The 17153-nt window shown below is 44.9% G+C and overlaps 1 protein-coding gene across 1 annotated transcript in view; it reads right to left on the bottom strand.

The window, feature by feature from the left end:
* Positions 1–6929: 6929 nt before the first annotated feature.
* The window catches only part of LOC308302372 (fibroblast growth factor receptor-like 1), a gene marked incomplete at both ends in the record, with an annotated part of 41345 nt that continues 31121 nt past the window's right edge, over positions 6930–17153 (bottom strand). Inside the window, 7 exons of the mRNA XM_080746627.1 lie at positions 6930–7307; positions 8113–8294; positions 9774–9954; positions 10547–10719; positions 11238–11427; positions 11906–11991; positions 12403–12498. Of these exons, the coding sequence (XP_080602753.1) occupies positions 6930–7307; positions 8113–8294; positions 9774–9954; positions 10547–10719; positions 11238–11427; positions 11906–11991; positions 12403–12498 (1286 nt within the window). The remainder of the gene's footprint in view (positions 7308–8112; positions 8295–9773; positions 9955–10546; positions 10720–11237; positions 11428–11905; positions 11992–12402; positions 12499–17153) is intronic.

Here is a 17153-nt window from a genome sequence, read left to right as displayed (position 1 = left end):
TTTATGTGTCCCTCCGGCCTAAAGGATATATGTATAGCTATATATATATCCCATAGACTGGAGGGACACTCTGCGCTGTGATTGGCCAGTTGTTGGCATACCTGGCAACCTAGTCGTCATGGAAACGGGGGAGGGGGTTGTTAAACCTGTAGCAACCTGTGGAATCTGTGGCGTGTACTTTGGACAGGGGTGTAGTCATGAGGGGGAGGAGTACTCAATTAATTCAATTCAAAGGGCTTTATTGGCATGAGAAAACATACGTTTACATTGCCAAAGCAGAAGTGTACACAATACAATACAATCAGAACAACATATGTACAGGTGAAAACAGTTTTCATGCATCACGGTAACGTGCAGGCAGAGCAGGGATATATACAATGGTTTTTAAGGTGGTTGGGTTCCATTTGATATCCTTCTCTTATCACAGCAGCTCACGAATCTTGCTGCTGTGTTTGCACATTCTTTTACTTCACCCAGCAGGTATGGGAGTTTTTCATCATTGGTCATATTTTCAAACTCTCCTTGGGTGGTTATGATCTGTGGGAAGTATGTGTCTCTGATGTCTTGGTACAGCGGACAGGTGGTTAGAAAGTGTAGCTCAGTCACATATGATGACATATCCACCTCTTTCCGCGGGAGTTTACTGGAGAATGTTTTGCACCACACGGCACCACACTTCCGGTTAACAGATTGATTGATTGATTGAAGACTTTATTAGAAGTTTGCATAGGAAAGTCTTCAATCACGTCACGTCGCAGACTCGCAGATGCAGCCGAGCTTGTAGATCACACTCGGCTGCGGCGCCGGAAGCTCCGTCCAATTTCTGCGCAATGCACGATGGGATGTTGGAAACTTGTGGATAGAAACTAAATTGATTGATTGAAGAGTTTATATGAAGTTTGTTTCACGCTTAGAACGTGATAGAGTAAACCCAAACCCCAAAAGTTCATTAAGTTTAATGGAGAAGTGGTGCAAGACTTTAGAGTAGGCTAAAGGTGGTTGCACACTGCACTGCGTGTTTTCGTTGCGTTTTGGGAATCCGAAAGCCGTAGGCCAGGGAGAGAGAGAGGAAAGAGAAGGGACTGCGAAAATCGAAAAAAATCAACGTGGTCCGAAAATAAATACGAAACGGGCGGCAGTGTGCAAACGTGATTGACATAACGTGAGGTTGATTTTTTTATTCACACGCTCCGAAATTCACTCCGATATTCGGCCCGAAAAACGCAGCAGTGTGCAAAGACCTTAACCCCAAAACCCCCAAATTCCATTGAATTTTCAATTAAATTCATTTCAAATGAGCTTTATTGGCATGTAGGCCATGCATGCACACGTCAGAGCCCTGGACAACAAACTTTGGGTGCTTTGTGTCAAAATGTAGGCCATGCAGATTCAGAGCCCGGACAAAGCCAGATGTTGGAGCTTATAATAAAAAGAATAGGCATATATCAGGACTCAGGAGGAGACCAAAAGGGGAGGTAAATGTAATTTCCCCATCTCTTTGTGCAATGTTTCTATTTGGTGATGACATGTATTAGGCCTATTGTGTTAATTGTTATGCCGGGACCACAATGGACAGTCCCCAGGGGAAGAAAAAAAGGTGTTATCCTTTCATGCCGCAGCGTTTACATTTCTGAAGCATTTATTGTATTTCAATTTAATTTTCGAATTTGCCATTTCATTTTATTTATGTCAGCTATTCGCTTCCATAATAAAGTATTCAATGCAACGCGCTTTGGATAAAATGCACCAAATGAATCAAAATGCAAATCATCAATCTGCCACTAGGTGGGGCCAAAAGACCGTTTTGAGAAGCTGTGAGGTGCTTTGAAACGTTCCTCAGGTCGTAATGCTGTCATAATGAATGGCTCTATTCACACCCAGTGTTTATGTTGCTCTGGCTTTTCCAGGGGCAGTCAGTCCAACTCACTAAAATCACATTCCACCAATAAAACACTGTAAGGTTGAAATGAATGATACGTAAAGACGTTTTATGCTTGAAATAATAATTACAGGGCGAAATTCTGCAGCTATAATTCTGTAATTCCAAAAAAAACTGTATTTCCCACAAGCCACAATGCAAACTATTTACAATTATATTTACATAAGACATCTGGCCCCTGGTAAAATGTATGCTCTTAAATGCACCTTGGTATATGAAGCACAATGTGTATGAATTCAATTGACAATGACAGGTGTTATTGTGCACATCCAGTCGTCACTGCTGGTGCGCAAGACAAAATAAGTATACTAGGTCTAACAGTGGAGATTGGAGAAAGGAGAAAAGTCTGCACACCGCTGTGCAGCTCCCAAAAAAGTATAGGCTAGGCCAGGTTCTCAAAGTGGGGTCCGAGGACCCCCAGCCCCAGGGGTCCCCGAGGGGGCCCCTGGGTGTCCTCAGCTAAATGTGTTAATATAGAAAATAATCCCACCCAGTGTGAAGTGAGCAGTGCTATGTATGAGTTCATTTCATTACGCGTCCCGTGAAGCTTGGCCAATGTGACTCTGGCCAAACGTACAAACAGACACTAATTGACCAATGACAGTCCGGACAGGCACAGGACAAACAGACAAAGCCACATGTAGGCACCGCTCAAAAACATTTTTTTAGACCTCACACCTGGGACTCATGCACCTAACCCCCTCACTTGTAATGGGATAGGAAAGATAGCAACTTGCAATGGGCCTGCTTTTCAAGATAGGGACCAGTGCCCTCATACCTGTCAAACTGCTTCAAAAGCATGAGAAACGTCCACTGGCACAACACCAGAGGGAGCTCCACTGATCTCGTTCTCCCCACATTCATTCTGCTACTATGCCACCAAAATGTGGAATGTCTTATCAACAAAAAAGTGTGACTCCCTAGTCTCATTCACCTTCCTTCAAAACATCCATAAAAGCACATCTGTCTGCAATTTGCAAATAATTCTTCTAGCTTGCCAAAATAAATGACCCCCCTACACCGTTTTCCTGTGAATATACTTTTATTTCTCCTGTATTGTATAGTATTGCATGCACATCAAGAATTTCAGGGAGGCAACGAAGGCCATGTCTGTCGTTGCCCATCAGTTTGGCCGTGTGCCCCTCAGAAAAGTGGCATGCCCTGGGGCCACAGTGGCCTCAATGCCCCAGCTGACTGTACCACTTTCTCCTCTGCCTCTTTCTTGTCAATATGTAGACACCAGTGTCTCTTTCTTGTCAATATGTAGACACCAGTGTTCCTTGTCAATATGTAGACACCAGTGTCTCTTTCTTGTCATGTAGACACCGGTGTCTCTTTCTTGTCAATATGTAGACACCAGTGTTCCTTGTCAATATGTAGACACCAGTGTCTCTTTCTTGTCAATATGTAGACACCAGTGTCTCTTTCTTGTCAATATGTAGACACCAGTGTTCCTTGTCAATATGTAGACACCAGTGTCTCTTTCTTGTCATGTAGACACCGGTGTCTCTTTTTTGTCAATATGTAGACACCAGTGTCTCTTGTCATGTAGACATCAGTGTCTTGTGTTGAGATTCTGAATGGTTAACTCCCTTGAGTCCCCATCTTTAAACTAATCCAGTAACTTTGATTGGTGCAGAGATGAGCATGGATCAGATAGTAAATACCATCATCTATTTATTTCATTTTATTGCAGACAGTCTACATATTACATTTAAAATGATTAACCCTTAAATTCAATTAATTCTTTCAATGGAATAAAATATTTAGTTTGATTTGATGGCCTTCCTGCCCCAGCATTTGGCCTTTGTGCCCTCAACACCAAAGACCAAGTGGCCTTGCCCCTACAATGACGAAATTCCATGCCTGATTGCATGTCTTTATATGTCTTGATGAATTGAATACACAGGACCACAATGGAAACAAGCCCCCAGGGCTTTTTGTGATATCCTTTTTAGCATCATTGTAGTACCATACTTTTAGCAAACTGTTGATAAAGTATTCAATTAATCAATGAGGTACTGGGGTTGATTACTGGGGGTGAACTTCGGGGCACCGGGGAGTGAATACTCTGTCCACTACAGTTTACACAGCCACAAATCTGAGAGATATAAAAATAATATTTTCTGTTCTCGCGGCAAACGCGGCCAACCAAAGAATCCAGCCAAAATGTCCGTCTGCACCCTTTCATCACTTCAGCAAAAGCTCAGAAAACTGAAATTCAAAAGGTACCAAAAGTTATTCTCCATCCAAAAAAATATGTTGTTTCTTTTGGCTTGGATTCGATTTTATCCACTTAAACCCCCCAGCAGACGTATTGTGGGGGAAAACCTTCGCAGAACTATAACCTTGTAGATCGGCCATTCATTTTCAGCGAGGATATTTAATGTAGAAAGAAAACTGAAAAGGGATTCCAGTCAACCAAGTGTAGGGATTAAAGGGATCATTCACCCAATAACTTTTTGGGTGAATGGAGACTTGAATTCATGGATATTTTTTTAAGTTTTTTTATCGCATTCTTAAGCCAATAATTTGAGCAGTGGTAACATACCTATGGAGACAAAAAAGAGACTGCTTTGTTCCCTATGGCCTCCGACAGACATTGGCCTTCTGCTAGCCCTTGGGGGAGGTGGGGGGAAAGCTGCATCCATTTCATTCCCTATGGAAGTCACATGTTTTGAAGAAGCAAGCTGGCCTCTAGCTTGCCTCTAGCTTTAAGGCAAGCTGCAGTCTTCCATAGGGAATGAATTGGACGCTGCCCTTACCCCCTCCTCCCCCAAGGGCAAACACAGGGCATGTGCTTTAACTGTGTGTCTGGGGCCAAATAGTCTCCTCAAATGATTGGCTTTGTGGCAAAAACGAAAGAATATCCATGAATTCAAGTCTCCATTCGAGTAATCAATAGAAAAAAAGTAATTTTGGGGGTGAACTATTTAAGTGATTACACTGAGTTTACAATGAGTTTCACATAACTTTATTTTAAGTGCACTTTTGAGGTATTTTATTCATTTTAACTTGACTCGAGTATTTCCAATTTTCAATACTTTCACTTCTACTCCACTACAGCTCAGAGGCAAATATTGTACTTTTTATTCCGCTGCGATTATTTAAAAACTTTAGTTACTAGTTACGTTGCAGATTTGGATTATTACAAAACACGCTTCAACCACTTCATCCCTATATACTGTATATTGTGTACTTCGGCTATTTGAAATTAGCCGATCTACAAGCTCACAGCGCTTGTAGATCTGCTATTTTCTATTAAAGATTTAATACATTTTGAAAACGTATTAAATGGGACATTCTGCGTAATGAGTATTTTAACTTTTTGTAGCCTACTATAAGTACATTTTGATTGACAATACTTTTTTTTATTTTTTACTGAAAGAAATCTTTTTGAAGTAAACTTTACATGTAACAGAGTACACTGGTGTTTAGTTAATCATGTCCCGGAAAGGGGAGAAAGGCTGTGTGCGTGCACACGTGCGCACGTGTGCACATATACACATGTGAACACATGAAAGGGAGAGACAGAGAGCCTCGGTGGTGCACGCTCCCTCACACAACAATGGCTTGTGGCTGGTTTGTGTTTATTTGCTCTGAAAACACTGTCCACTTGTTTCCTGCGGAGATTTGTTTCGTGGAAATAGTTTGAGCAAACAGTCTAGAGGCCACGCAGGCCAGCAAAACAGACAGACGGACGGACGGTAGTAAAGTTTGTTTTTATTACAAAAATATCATTGTACACATTCTTCAGCACACTGACTGACACACACCGCCCCACGGGAGATGTCAGATGTCTGTGCACGCACGCACACACGCACCCACGCACGCACGCACGCACGCACACATGCACGCACACACACAAACACGCACGCATGCACGCACGCACGCACACACACACACACACACACAAACACACACACACACACAAGTTTGCTCAGGCTGAAGACACGTTTATACTTCGTCGCGTGACGGAACGTGTCGTCGGTGTCGGCCATTGTCTGTCCTGATGAAGGTCCAAATGACCGAAACGAAATAAAGCTTTTCTTCCTTGACAGTTTGCGGTCCTCTTCTTTGATTTGATCAGAGATCCCTTCTTGAATATATGCACTTTTGTCCTACACACAGGTCACCAACCTTTGAGGTGTGCATCAGCCTTGCTTTTAAAAGTCAGTGTCGGCCTGCCCTGAAACCTTGTTGTATGTCCAAAACTGGATGCTACTTCTCAGGAATTGGAAAAAAAGAACCTGTGTTCCAATGGCGACCAATGTAATTATTATTTAGTCAGTGTTTAGTCAACAAGCTCGCGTAAATACTTTACATTGGTTCGATATTTACAAAACCCACAGTTTGATATCGTCCCCCTTGGTTGAGTGGTAGAGGTCTGGTGTCCCGCATTGGGAGACTAAATAGGGTTCGGTATTCCAGGTGGTTGCATTGATTGGAGGGCTCGTCCGGGATGGGGTTCAATTCCGACTGAATGTAGCAGGGAAGCCCAGCCCGAAGCCCACACAAGCCTAATGTCGGTTGCCCTTTTGGCTGATCGGCAGAGTTCTAACCCAAGGGGTTACATGACGGTGGAGCAGCCAGCCATGGAGCAGGACAGAGGCTAAAAGTGATCAAGTATATGCATGTCTGTGCATGTGTGTGTGTGTGTGCGCGTACGCGTGCTTGTGTGTGTGTGTGTGTGTGTGTGTGTGTGTGTGTGTGTGTGTGTGTGTGTGTGTGTGTGTGTGTGTGCGTTTGCGTGTGCGTGTGTGTGTGTGTGTGTGTGAGAGAGTTGAAATAATGAATTATATCAATTCTTAGAAGAAAAAAAAAATATAGTTTTAACCCTAGTGAATGTGTGTGTGTGTGTGTGTGTGTGTGTGTGTGTGTGTGTGCGTGCGTGCGTGCGTGCGTGCGTGCGTGCGTCCGTGCGTGCGTGTGCACACGTGCACGGGTATGCACGTGCACGGGCGTGCATGCGCATGCACGCGCGATCTTCTTAGTACTGGTAGTGGAAATGCTGATGCTGGTGCACCTTGCCCTCCACAAAGTGCGCGTGGGAGTGTGTGTGGGTGTGCGACGCCAGCATGTCCGGCGGCTGCATGGCGGGGGAGGAGGAGTGCGTGTGGGTGGTGTGCGTGGTGTGGAGGTCAGTGTAGACCTTGGACGTGCCCCCCGGGTACATCCTCACCCCGCCGCCGCTCCCGGCCTGGAGCCCCAGGCCGCGGGGAGCCGGGGAGGGGTAGCCGGGGCCCGGGGCGGCCCCGGAGGACGCACTGAGCCCTGGGGACGAGGAGTCCTTGTCCTGCGGCCCCCCGGGGTGGGGGTGGGGGTGGGGGTGACGGTGGCGCTCACAGCGGGCCAGACCTCTGCCGTTCTGAGAGAGAGAGAGAGAGAGAGAGAGAGAGAGAGAGAGAGAGAGAGAGAGAGAGAGAGAGGGAGACGAGGAGGGGGAGGAGGTGTCAGAACCAGTGTCGATTTCGTCGACTGAGACTGACAGAGAATTTCCGTCGACAACCAATTTTCACTGACGAAAACGAAATGAAAACTAGAAAGGTGCGATTCTGGGAAATTGCAAGTGTGGTTGCACTGACGTATGTCGAAACGAATCCACTGGGAAATGAATTCCGTCTTACCATTTATATTGTGATGTGAAGTGAAGCATGCATGAACAAAAGCTAAACTTTTCTGCTAAATAAACTAACCCTAACTAAATAAAAACTAAGCTATGATGACTAATATATATGACTAAATTTTGTTAACAAATAAAAACAAGACTAAAATCTCAGGGAGGGACCAGTGGAGAAGAGATCCAGTAGAACATTTTTTATTTATTCTTCATTTTATGTTTGGTTGCGTTCAGGTGTTGCGCTTTGAAAACAGACGATCTACAAGCTGATCTACAAGCCGATCTACAAGCTCACAACGAGCGTGTAGATCGTCTATTTTCAGCATGCAACCAATCAGACATTATGACGCCATCAAGGCCCGCCAAAATACATTTTAGTCGACAAAATCAACTGTAGATTTAGTCAACTAAAATCATATGATATTCAGTAGAGAGTAGACTAAAACTAAAACATTTCAGACAACTAAAAAAAATGACCAAAATCAAACTTTGCTGTCAAAATCAACGCTACAGTGAAAGACAAGAGATACGGTGGTGAAAATAGGACGGTCACCTTGGCGTGGTGTCTTAACCTGGGCAGGGAGGTGACGTAGCTCTGCCGGAGGCGGGTGTGGCACAACCACAGCACGATGGTGCCAACTATGAGCAGGGCGGCCGAGGGGATGCCAACGATCAGCGGCCAGGGCAGACCTGAGCTGAGGTGGGGAGGAGAGTCTGTGATCTCCACCTGCTGGTCTGCATCACAGGAGAGAGAGAGAGAGGGTAAATTATTACACATTATTTTATGCTTTAACTATGAGAAGAAATTTTGCAAATTTGTGCGAGTCTTTGAATATTTCGACCCGATTCTATAAATGTCTTCTAAATCCTTCTAAGGGTTTTGGAAAAAACTGTGAAGGACCCCCAAAAGGATATGTATTTGGCCACAGACCCACATCTCAAAATTTGAGTTACAAATGTTCACTTAAAAAATACATATATTCAAAGATTTGCACATACAGTATATTCAAAGATTTGCACATATTTTCACAGCTTTTCAAAAATAGCAGATTTACAAGCTCACAGCGCGGCACTCGGTGCCGTGCTGTGATTTGGCGAACTTTACACTTGATTTCATTATCTTAGTAAACCTTTTCATGAACACTTTATGTCTTCGAACGCTAGTTTAACGTTTTTTTTTTTTTAAATCCTCCTGAGTATTTAGTAAATTCACATACATTTTAAAATGAATGTTAAAGTAGGCCATGTTTCTAGGCTTTCTATTGGTTATATACAGAGTGAAGACCTGCCCTCCAGCCAATAGCATTCATTGGATTCATTTCCGTCTGCATTTCTGGACCGGATAGAAAGATGGCGGATTTGCAATTGCTGAGAAATAGTCTTCATTTACGGTCTGCAGAAACCAATGGCGTCACTTTGTCCACTTCTTTTTTACAGTCTATGGAGGGTAAATACAATATAGGCTAATGTAAATACAATTGGGCTGGTTGTATTTGGTCTCCCTGCACTTCTACTGAGACATTTAGATCCTGTGTCTACGTTGGACGTGACCTTTGAGAGAGAGAGAGAGAGAGAGAGAGAGAGAGAGAGAGAGAGAGAGAAAGAGAGAGAGAGAGGATGCTGGTAAAATAACAAAAGTCACATTCTTCTGCTTGTGCTCTGAAGGCGTGGTGCGGTCAGTAGCAGCAGGTCAGCACACTGATCAGATCTTGTGCTTGTGGCAGGGCTGAGCCATCATTTGTGTTGTTCTGATTACATTGGAGGGCCGACTCTAACCAGATTATCTAACAAGACCCTGCTGGAATGTCGCTGTAAACATCTGAGCCTGCTCTTCCACTTGTGAGCCAGTGTCAGCGACTCAGCGCGTTTACTCGAGTAACGTAATTAAGTAAAACATTTTAGTGTTCGTTTTCTTTGCAAAGCACATGACCTTTTCACTTCTCTACACTTCTAGGAAGGGGACCCTTACGACTCGAAGGTACAAAAATAGCTTTGCCACCAGGGAAGCTTATAGGGCACAAATACAACGTGATGGTGACACTAAGCCAAACAGTGAACCGGAGGATTTCTGCCTCTTTCTCAGACCCGCGGGCCGACAGATGTAACTGGTCCGATGTACATCACTGGCCAGATGGCCAAGACATGGCGTGACCTCACTTGTCGCCCTTAGGCGTCTTACTGGTTAGTATCAGTATATTATCAGTTCAGTATTACCTGGTAGTACAGTAAGGTAAGCAGCTCTGAAGCTGTAGCCCATGGTATTGGCTCCCAGACAGATGTACATCCCTGCATCGTCGTCCGTTGCCTTGGTGATGGCCAGCTTGTTTAGGTAGGAGCCGTCGGGCCGAGACCACACCTCCCCCGTCGGCATGACGACAAAGTGCTGTCCTCCAACCTGCAATGACAGGAAGTACAGTAAAGTGACAGGAAGTGCAGTAAAGCAAAGTACAGATTTAGTGGAATGAATACATTATAATGCATGGGGAGTGGATTATGATCCTTATTATTCTTTACTGGGATGAGACACGGGCATTGCTTAGAATATTCCCATGTAAAGTGGGGTTGTATTATTCCTCTTTTTCTTTTTCTCTCCTCTTTTTTTTTGGCTTTTCTGCCTTTATTGATTGTATTGTAGTGAAGTAGTTGATTGTATTTGCAGGAGATCTATCACCCCGCACAGGGACTAGTGGTGGGCAATCTCGTTCATTTCAGTGAACGAATCATTACGGTCACGTTCACGGTAATGATCCGTTCAAGCGATTCGCTCAAGTTCACTGTTCATGAACGCGCGATCGCCCCGATAAAAACACTATTGCGGGAGTGTTTTTTATTACGTCGCACGTAATAAATGTATCATGCCTGTTGCTAAGGTATGGCAACATGAAGGCGCGCATGCAAGACACCAGTCATGTTGCCATACCTTAGGTTTTTCTGAACTGACGCCACTGAGAGAGAGAGGAGGGATGTCTGAACGCAGGGACCTTTACCTCCAGCGTAGAGTTGTGGCGTTCCTCCATGCCCGGGTCCACCCTCTTCAGCCATTGGACAACGGGTTTGACATCACTGGTGACTCTGCACTGGAAGGAGGCGGTGCCTCCGAACTCCACCGTGGTGTTGATTGGATGACTGCCAGTTAGCACTGGTTTACAATGAGACCGCTCTACACACACACACACACACACACACACACACACACACACACACACACACACACACACACACACACACACACACACACACACACACACACACACACACACACACACACACACACACACACACAGGTAAGGCTTTAATTGATGCTGCTTCATTGGACATGTTGTTGTCTAATCAAGCAGTGGTTCCCAAAGTGGTCCCCCAGGGGGGTCCTTGGGGGGTCCTTGGGGAGATCCCCAGCTAGATTAGTTAGTATAGCATCAACATCTATTTAACCATCAGTAGAACGTGCAACGTTGTGAGCAGGTCTATCGGTTATTTCTTGAAAAATCTTGAAGCCCTTTGAAAAATGTGGAATAATTGGGTAAAATATTAACCAAATAATTCTCTCATGGGGAACCCCATCACAAAATATTTTCAGATAGGGTCTCGCGGCCAAATGCATTATCATTTTGGAGGTCATCTTTTATGTCAGTCAGCCAGTCAGCCAATTCAGTCAGCCAGTCTGTTTGGCCACCTTACCCACGACATCCAGTTTGTAGGTGGCGTTGATGCTGCCGGCTGCGTTGGCCACGTGGCAGGTGTAGGTGGCGCTGTCCTGGGGCGAGAGGTTCCTGAGGGTGAGGGTCCACTGCAGTCGCTGGTGCTTCTGAGCCGAGAGCACCAGCTGGTCCTTGTACCACACTATGGATGGCAGCGGGCTGCCACTGGCCTGGAAGCAGGGTTTTTTAGCCTGTTAGTCTACGTGTTGAATGTTGATGGTCTGTTTGAGTTCACCTGTGTGTCTAGTTAGTCCCTGTCTATATATATCGTCGTTGTCGGGTGGAAACCTTGTATGTCCAAAACCGTTCATTTTGCATTTATCATTTTAAAAATGATTTAAACTAGTGAAAACAGCCGATCTACAAGCACACAACGCCTCGCGCCGCGAGGCGTTGTGTGCTTGTAGATCTGCTGTTTTCACTACTTTTGTGTGTCGGCCTCGTATGATGAAACAGGGCTTTGCTTTGCGAAAGAAGTATAGATCTGAAACTTTGGAGACACGAGGTTTCCACCCGACAGCGACGATATGATGTTTGATGTATTACCTTGCTTATTGTAAGTCGCTCTGGATTAAGGGAGTCTGTTAAATGCCTACATTGTAAATTGTAAATTGTAAATTGTGGGGTGTTTGACCACCGTCTACCGACCTGACATCGTAGCCGGACAGAGCTGCCTTCTGGCCGGAACAGGACTCTCTGGCGCATCCTGGTGGGCTGAGTGAACCTGGGACGCACTGAGGAGGACACACAGACAGACCAGCGTTCATTTCTAAACAAAGAACTAAAACTACGAACAAAACCGTTCGTCGACTACCTTTTTTTTTCACAGACAAATGAACAAAATAAAAAACGAGGTAAAAACCAAGGTATGATAATGACAATGATAAAACAGAGACTAAACGTATTGACAATATCAACGGATGAAAAGTAGTATAATGGTAGGGAGGGGACCAGGGAGAAGATATCCAGTAGGAATAAAAGCAAGTAATGTTATGCTTGGTTGCGCTCGGGTGTTGCACTCTGAAAATAGCCCATCTACAAGCTCACAACGTGTCACAGCGCGGCACGTTGTGAGTTTGCTGCTGTTTTCAGTATTGCAACCAAGTGCAAAGTGTAAATAAAGTATGATTTTCTTGCTGTCTTACCCCAGGCCTCTGTGACGGCATCAGAGCTGGTCTGCTCTGAGCTGGGTTCTGAAAGCACGGCAGGAGAGCTGGTCTGCGTTGGCACTGCCCGCTCATCTGAAAACACACACACACACACACACACACAAATTGTCATAGTTTTAGTCGAAGAAATCAACACGGATTCCATGCTCACAAACAGCTAAGGGGTATTGATTGATTGATTGAAAACTTAGTTTGCATAGGAAAATGTAAGCTACAGTTTCATGACAGTACAGTTCACTGGTACAAGGTCAACTAAAAGGATAATACCACACACACACACACACACACACACACACACACACACACACACACACACACACACACACACACGCGCACGCGCACACACACACACACACACACACACACACACACACACACACACTAACAGTGACATTATTGTTCTGAGTCAAGTTCCCCTGCCGATTCCTGAACTGTTGACTTAACCCCACGTATGACATGCATTATGAATGCAGATGTGAAGCATGTGCATGCGTGCGTGCGTGCGTGCGTGCGTGCGTGTGTGTGTGTGATAGGTCATACCACTATGGACTCTCTCCACAGGAATGTACCATAAAGTCCTCCTTCTACCTTCCAAACACTATAAACACAGAATTCTAACAGTGTGAAAGCTGTTCTGGGCAGGAACAGCAGGGTCTACCCCCCCCCCCCCCCCCCCCCCCCCGAGAGACTTGTGGCATGCACAGGGAACACCCCCAAAAAACACCCCAAGAAACAATGTCATACTATGTGCGATGAGATGCGAGTGTGGTCTAGCCCGCTGTTTCCCAAGCAGTTGGTCAGGACACATTTTTATGGGTCCATTAATTCTTTATTTCCTATTTTGTTTTTGATTATTAGTATTTCAAAAACATTCAAAATTTTCCAGAGATTTCATGAAGAAATAAAAGAAGAATCTTGAATCTAAGAAGTTACATACATTTGAAAACAAATGTTTAAGAAGTAGTGAAAATAGCCGACGCAAAGCGGCGCGCTGTGAGCTTGTATATCTGCTATTTTCATTAGTTTGGGTCCCGGGCAAACGTCTAATTTCTATGTTGTGTCTTGAGCTAAAAAGTTAGGGAACCACTGGTCTAGCCAACACCAACTCGGGACTCCTGGATCGCTGCCCTCCACACCCTCCTATCTAACATCAGTGTTGTTAGCTAAGCTGTTGCGCCGCAGTGCATCTATGTAGGTGTTGCGCTTCTTGTCTTTCCTGGCTTTGCCTCTGGGTTGGCTCCCAAAGAGTCAGTTTGCTTGCCTTTAGTTCCGGGTGCCTGACGCTGTGCCCGGCCAGCCTCATCCTTCTCTCTCTGACTTTGTCTGTGACCCACGGTAGGTCCCCATAAAGGTCCCCATTTCTCATGTGGTCGAGCGCTTGAGTAGCATATTATGCTTTGAGTGGTGCTGAGTGGTGCTGAGTGGCGCTGAGTGGCATATGCATACCTTCTATTACTGAAATAGTCTGTTTGTTTGTTTGTTTGTTTGTTTGTTTGTTTGGACAGAGGGAGGGACAGACAGACAGACAGACAGAGGGATGTAGAAACGCAAGTACTGACGAACGGACAGACAGAGGGACGGACAGAAGGACATTGTCCTCCTTTTAAAGCCCTGGCACTGGCCTGGGCTAAACCAAAAATAAAATAGGCTATTATTCCCGACTCCCAATAACCTTTTGCATATCAATCTGATTTAATCACAATCGATGCCCAATCGAATCCAAATTCTGGTAATGTCATTATAGACGAACATCTTCTAATATATTTTTCTTTTGGCCCCCCAAAACAAATAGCGGAAATAGTGGATCTACAGGCTCTCAACGCATAGCTCGGCGGCGCGCTGAGAGCCTTGTAGATCCATTAAATGGGGCTTAAGTGGTGACCAATTTTTTTGCCATCCCCTATTTCTTTCTGAAATTATATACGCCTCTGGGTAAACGGCACTGAAAGGAGCCTCGGTCAAACAGCGCTCTCTTTTACTATTGATCCACACGGAGAGCAGAGAGGCCTCTCTCTCTCTCTCTCTCTCTCTCTCTCTCTCTCTCTCTCTCTCTCTCTCTCCCTCGCCCCCTGAGGGAGGGGAGGTCTCACACCAACCAAACAGAACAGACCCACACAGAGCCTCAGGAGGGAGGGCGTCAGTCAGGGTAAAAGTGGGGCTCGAGTCGCTGAGAGTTTAGTTAAACACTGTTGATTAAAGAGGAAAGGGCTCTCTGACACGCACGCACGCACGCGCGCGCACACACACACACACACACACACACACACACACACACACACACACACCTTTTAAAAGAGAACTCAAGAATGATCAGAGCTTTCTTCAAACCTTTTCAACCTTGCAGAGCCTCACAGCTGAGAGAAAAAGAAAACATAAGGGCTGACTGACTGACTGACTGACTGACTGACTGACTGACTCAGAAGCCATGCAGCAGGAACAGGCACACAGCAATATGCTGAGGTGCCCCCCCCCCCCCCCTTTGCCCCCCTCAAGAGAGTTTGGTTTGCTGTTGTGAAAAGAAACCTTGTATGAGACATCAAAGTGGCACGCGCAATTTAGTCAAAGTGCCAATATGTTGTTGATGTCGAGCAGAAACCTCCTATCTCCTTTTTGTGTTTTTCCCGTAAATTAACTTCCCGATCATCACTACTGTACAGTGTCAAAAGTACTCTCAAAAGTATTATAGCAGATCCTCAAGCTCTTTTTGCTGTCATAAGAGTGTCGCACAAAAATAGCTACTGTCGTGCAACACTCTTGTATGATTATGAATTATTTATTTACAAAAAAAACAAAAAAAAAAAAACATAAAAGGTTACAAATATCATGGAGATACAAGGTTTCTGCCCGACAACCAACCATTCTACTGTATATATACAGTACATGCAGACAGTGTGGTCACAGTCCTGCAAAAGCCTGGCATTTCAAACGGTTTTGAAGAATTGAAAGATTGAGGGGTAATTTAAAACGTCTGATGGCTGTATGGCGGCGAGGGCTGGTCCCCATGAAAGCTGCTCTGAGGTGACAGCTGTCAATTATAGCAGACAGAAAAAGTACCCAAATGTTTTACTTGAGTAAAAGTATCAATACCGCAAAATAGAAATACCCTGTTACTAGGGCTGTCACGATTATGACATTTTGCATGACGATTAATTGTCACTCAAATAATTGCGATTAACGATTTAATTGTGTATTTGTCGTTGACAATTACATTTCTGTTTGGCTTTTAGGCATTGAAGTTGCACATGGCAAAGATGACACATAACCTAAATATACAAAGAAATTACTGACATATTTTAAAATGTTATACTTAAAAAAGAACATTGACAGTGGAAATAACCGATCTAGAAGCTCACAACGTGTCGCAGCTTGTAGATCTGCTATTTCCACTACTTTTTGAAAGTGTTTGTAACTATATTAACATTTCACAACACAGAATTCAAAATGCACTTGAGTAAACATCTCACTGTTATCACTGTATCTCTATTATTATATATTGTTTTTCTTCTTACAAGGTTTCCACCAGACAGAGACCATATGGAGCCTAATCTGTATTTATTCCCTCTGTCTCGGCAGTCTGTCATTGTCTTCCGTTTGTCAGCCAAAATCACAATGTTGTACCGACCCAATGACAGCACGGCTATTCCTAGAAAAATACACCCCTCTCTCTCTGTGTGTGTGTGTGTGTATGCGTGTGTGTGTGTGTGTGTGTGTGTGTGTACGTGTGTGTGTGTATGGGGCTCCCGTGCGTGCGTGCGTGCATGCGTGCGTGCGTGCGTGCGTGCGTGTTTAGTCTCTGTGGGAGTCGGAGGAAGGAGTTAAATTAGAATGCATCATCAGCCCTCCGCAGGCACGCACATAAGTAGGCTACGTTTCTAGGCTTATACACTCTCTGGTTCAGTTGAGCATCAATATGAACCATGGGGGGGGGGTGTGGAGTTTGCATGTTCTCCCCGTGTCCCCTAGGGTAGACCACCCTCACAAAAAAAACATGCAAGTAATCGTGGTCTCTATACTGCCTCCCCCTGGCCGCCTGATGGAGGGGAAAGGAACTGGTTGGAATAACGGGTTCCTTTCACCCCCGTCAGGTAATAAAAAATGGCCTGCTCACTCCTCATGCATTGAAGGAAGTATGAGCTCAGTTCAGGGCTCTCCGCAGGTTGGCAGAGGGACAGTACAGTATAGCGCCCAAGATTACAGCTTAGGTAAACGGCACTGCATGGGTGAAAAGTGGGTTACAAAATCGTGGGAGTAAAAGAATATATATATATACAAATAATCACACCTAGTGTGAATTGAGTGGTGCTATTTACACGTTTTCCCATTGGTTTTTGACCGGACAAAGCCAGATGTTGGAGCTATAGATAGCTGAGCACCGAGCACCGCTCAAAAAGAACCTGGGGGTTTCTGCCATGGCAGGAAGTAACGGCAGACTCGACGCTCACTCTGCTGACACTGTAGCTGCCATTTACATTGCTACCCCCCCCCCCCCCTGTCTCTCCTTTCTAATGTGTCTCTATCTCTCTATGGCATGCTTTTGTTGAGGCCCATATGTCTATAAGTGCTTTGAACTGCCATTTCTGAACGGACCAACACGCACACACGCTCTCTCGCAAACACACACACACACACACACACACACACACACACACACACACACACACACACACACACACACACACACACACACACACACACACACACACACACACACACACACACACACACTG

This window comes from Nannobrachium achirus (assembly GCF_963921795.1).
Source record: "Nannobrachium achirus genome assembly, chromosome: 17".
NCBI classification, from domain to species: domain Eukaryota; kingdom Metazoa; phylum Chordata; class Actinopteri; order Myctophiformes; family Myctophidae; genus Nannobrachium; species Nannobrachium achirus.
This window is presented reverse-complemented; position numbering and strand designations above follow the sequence as displayed.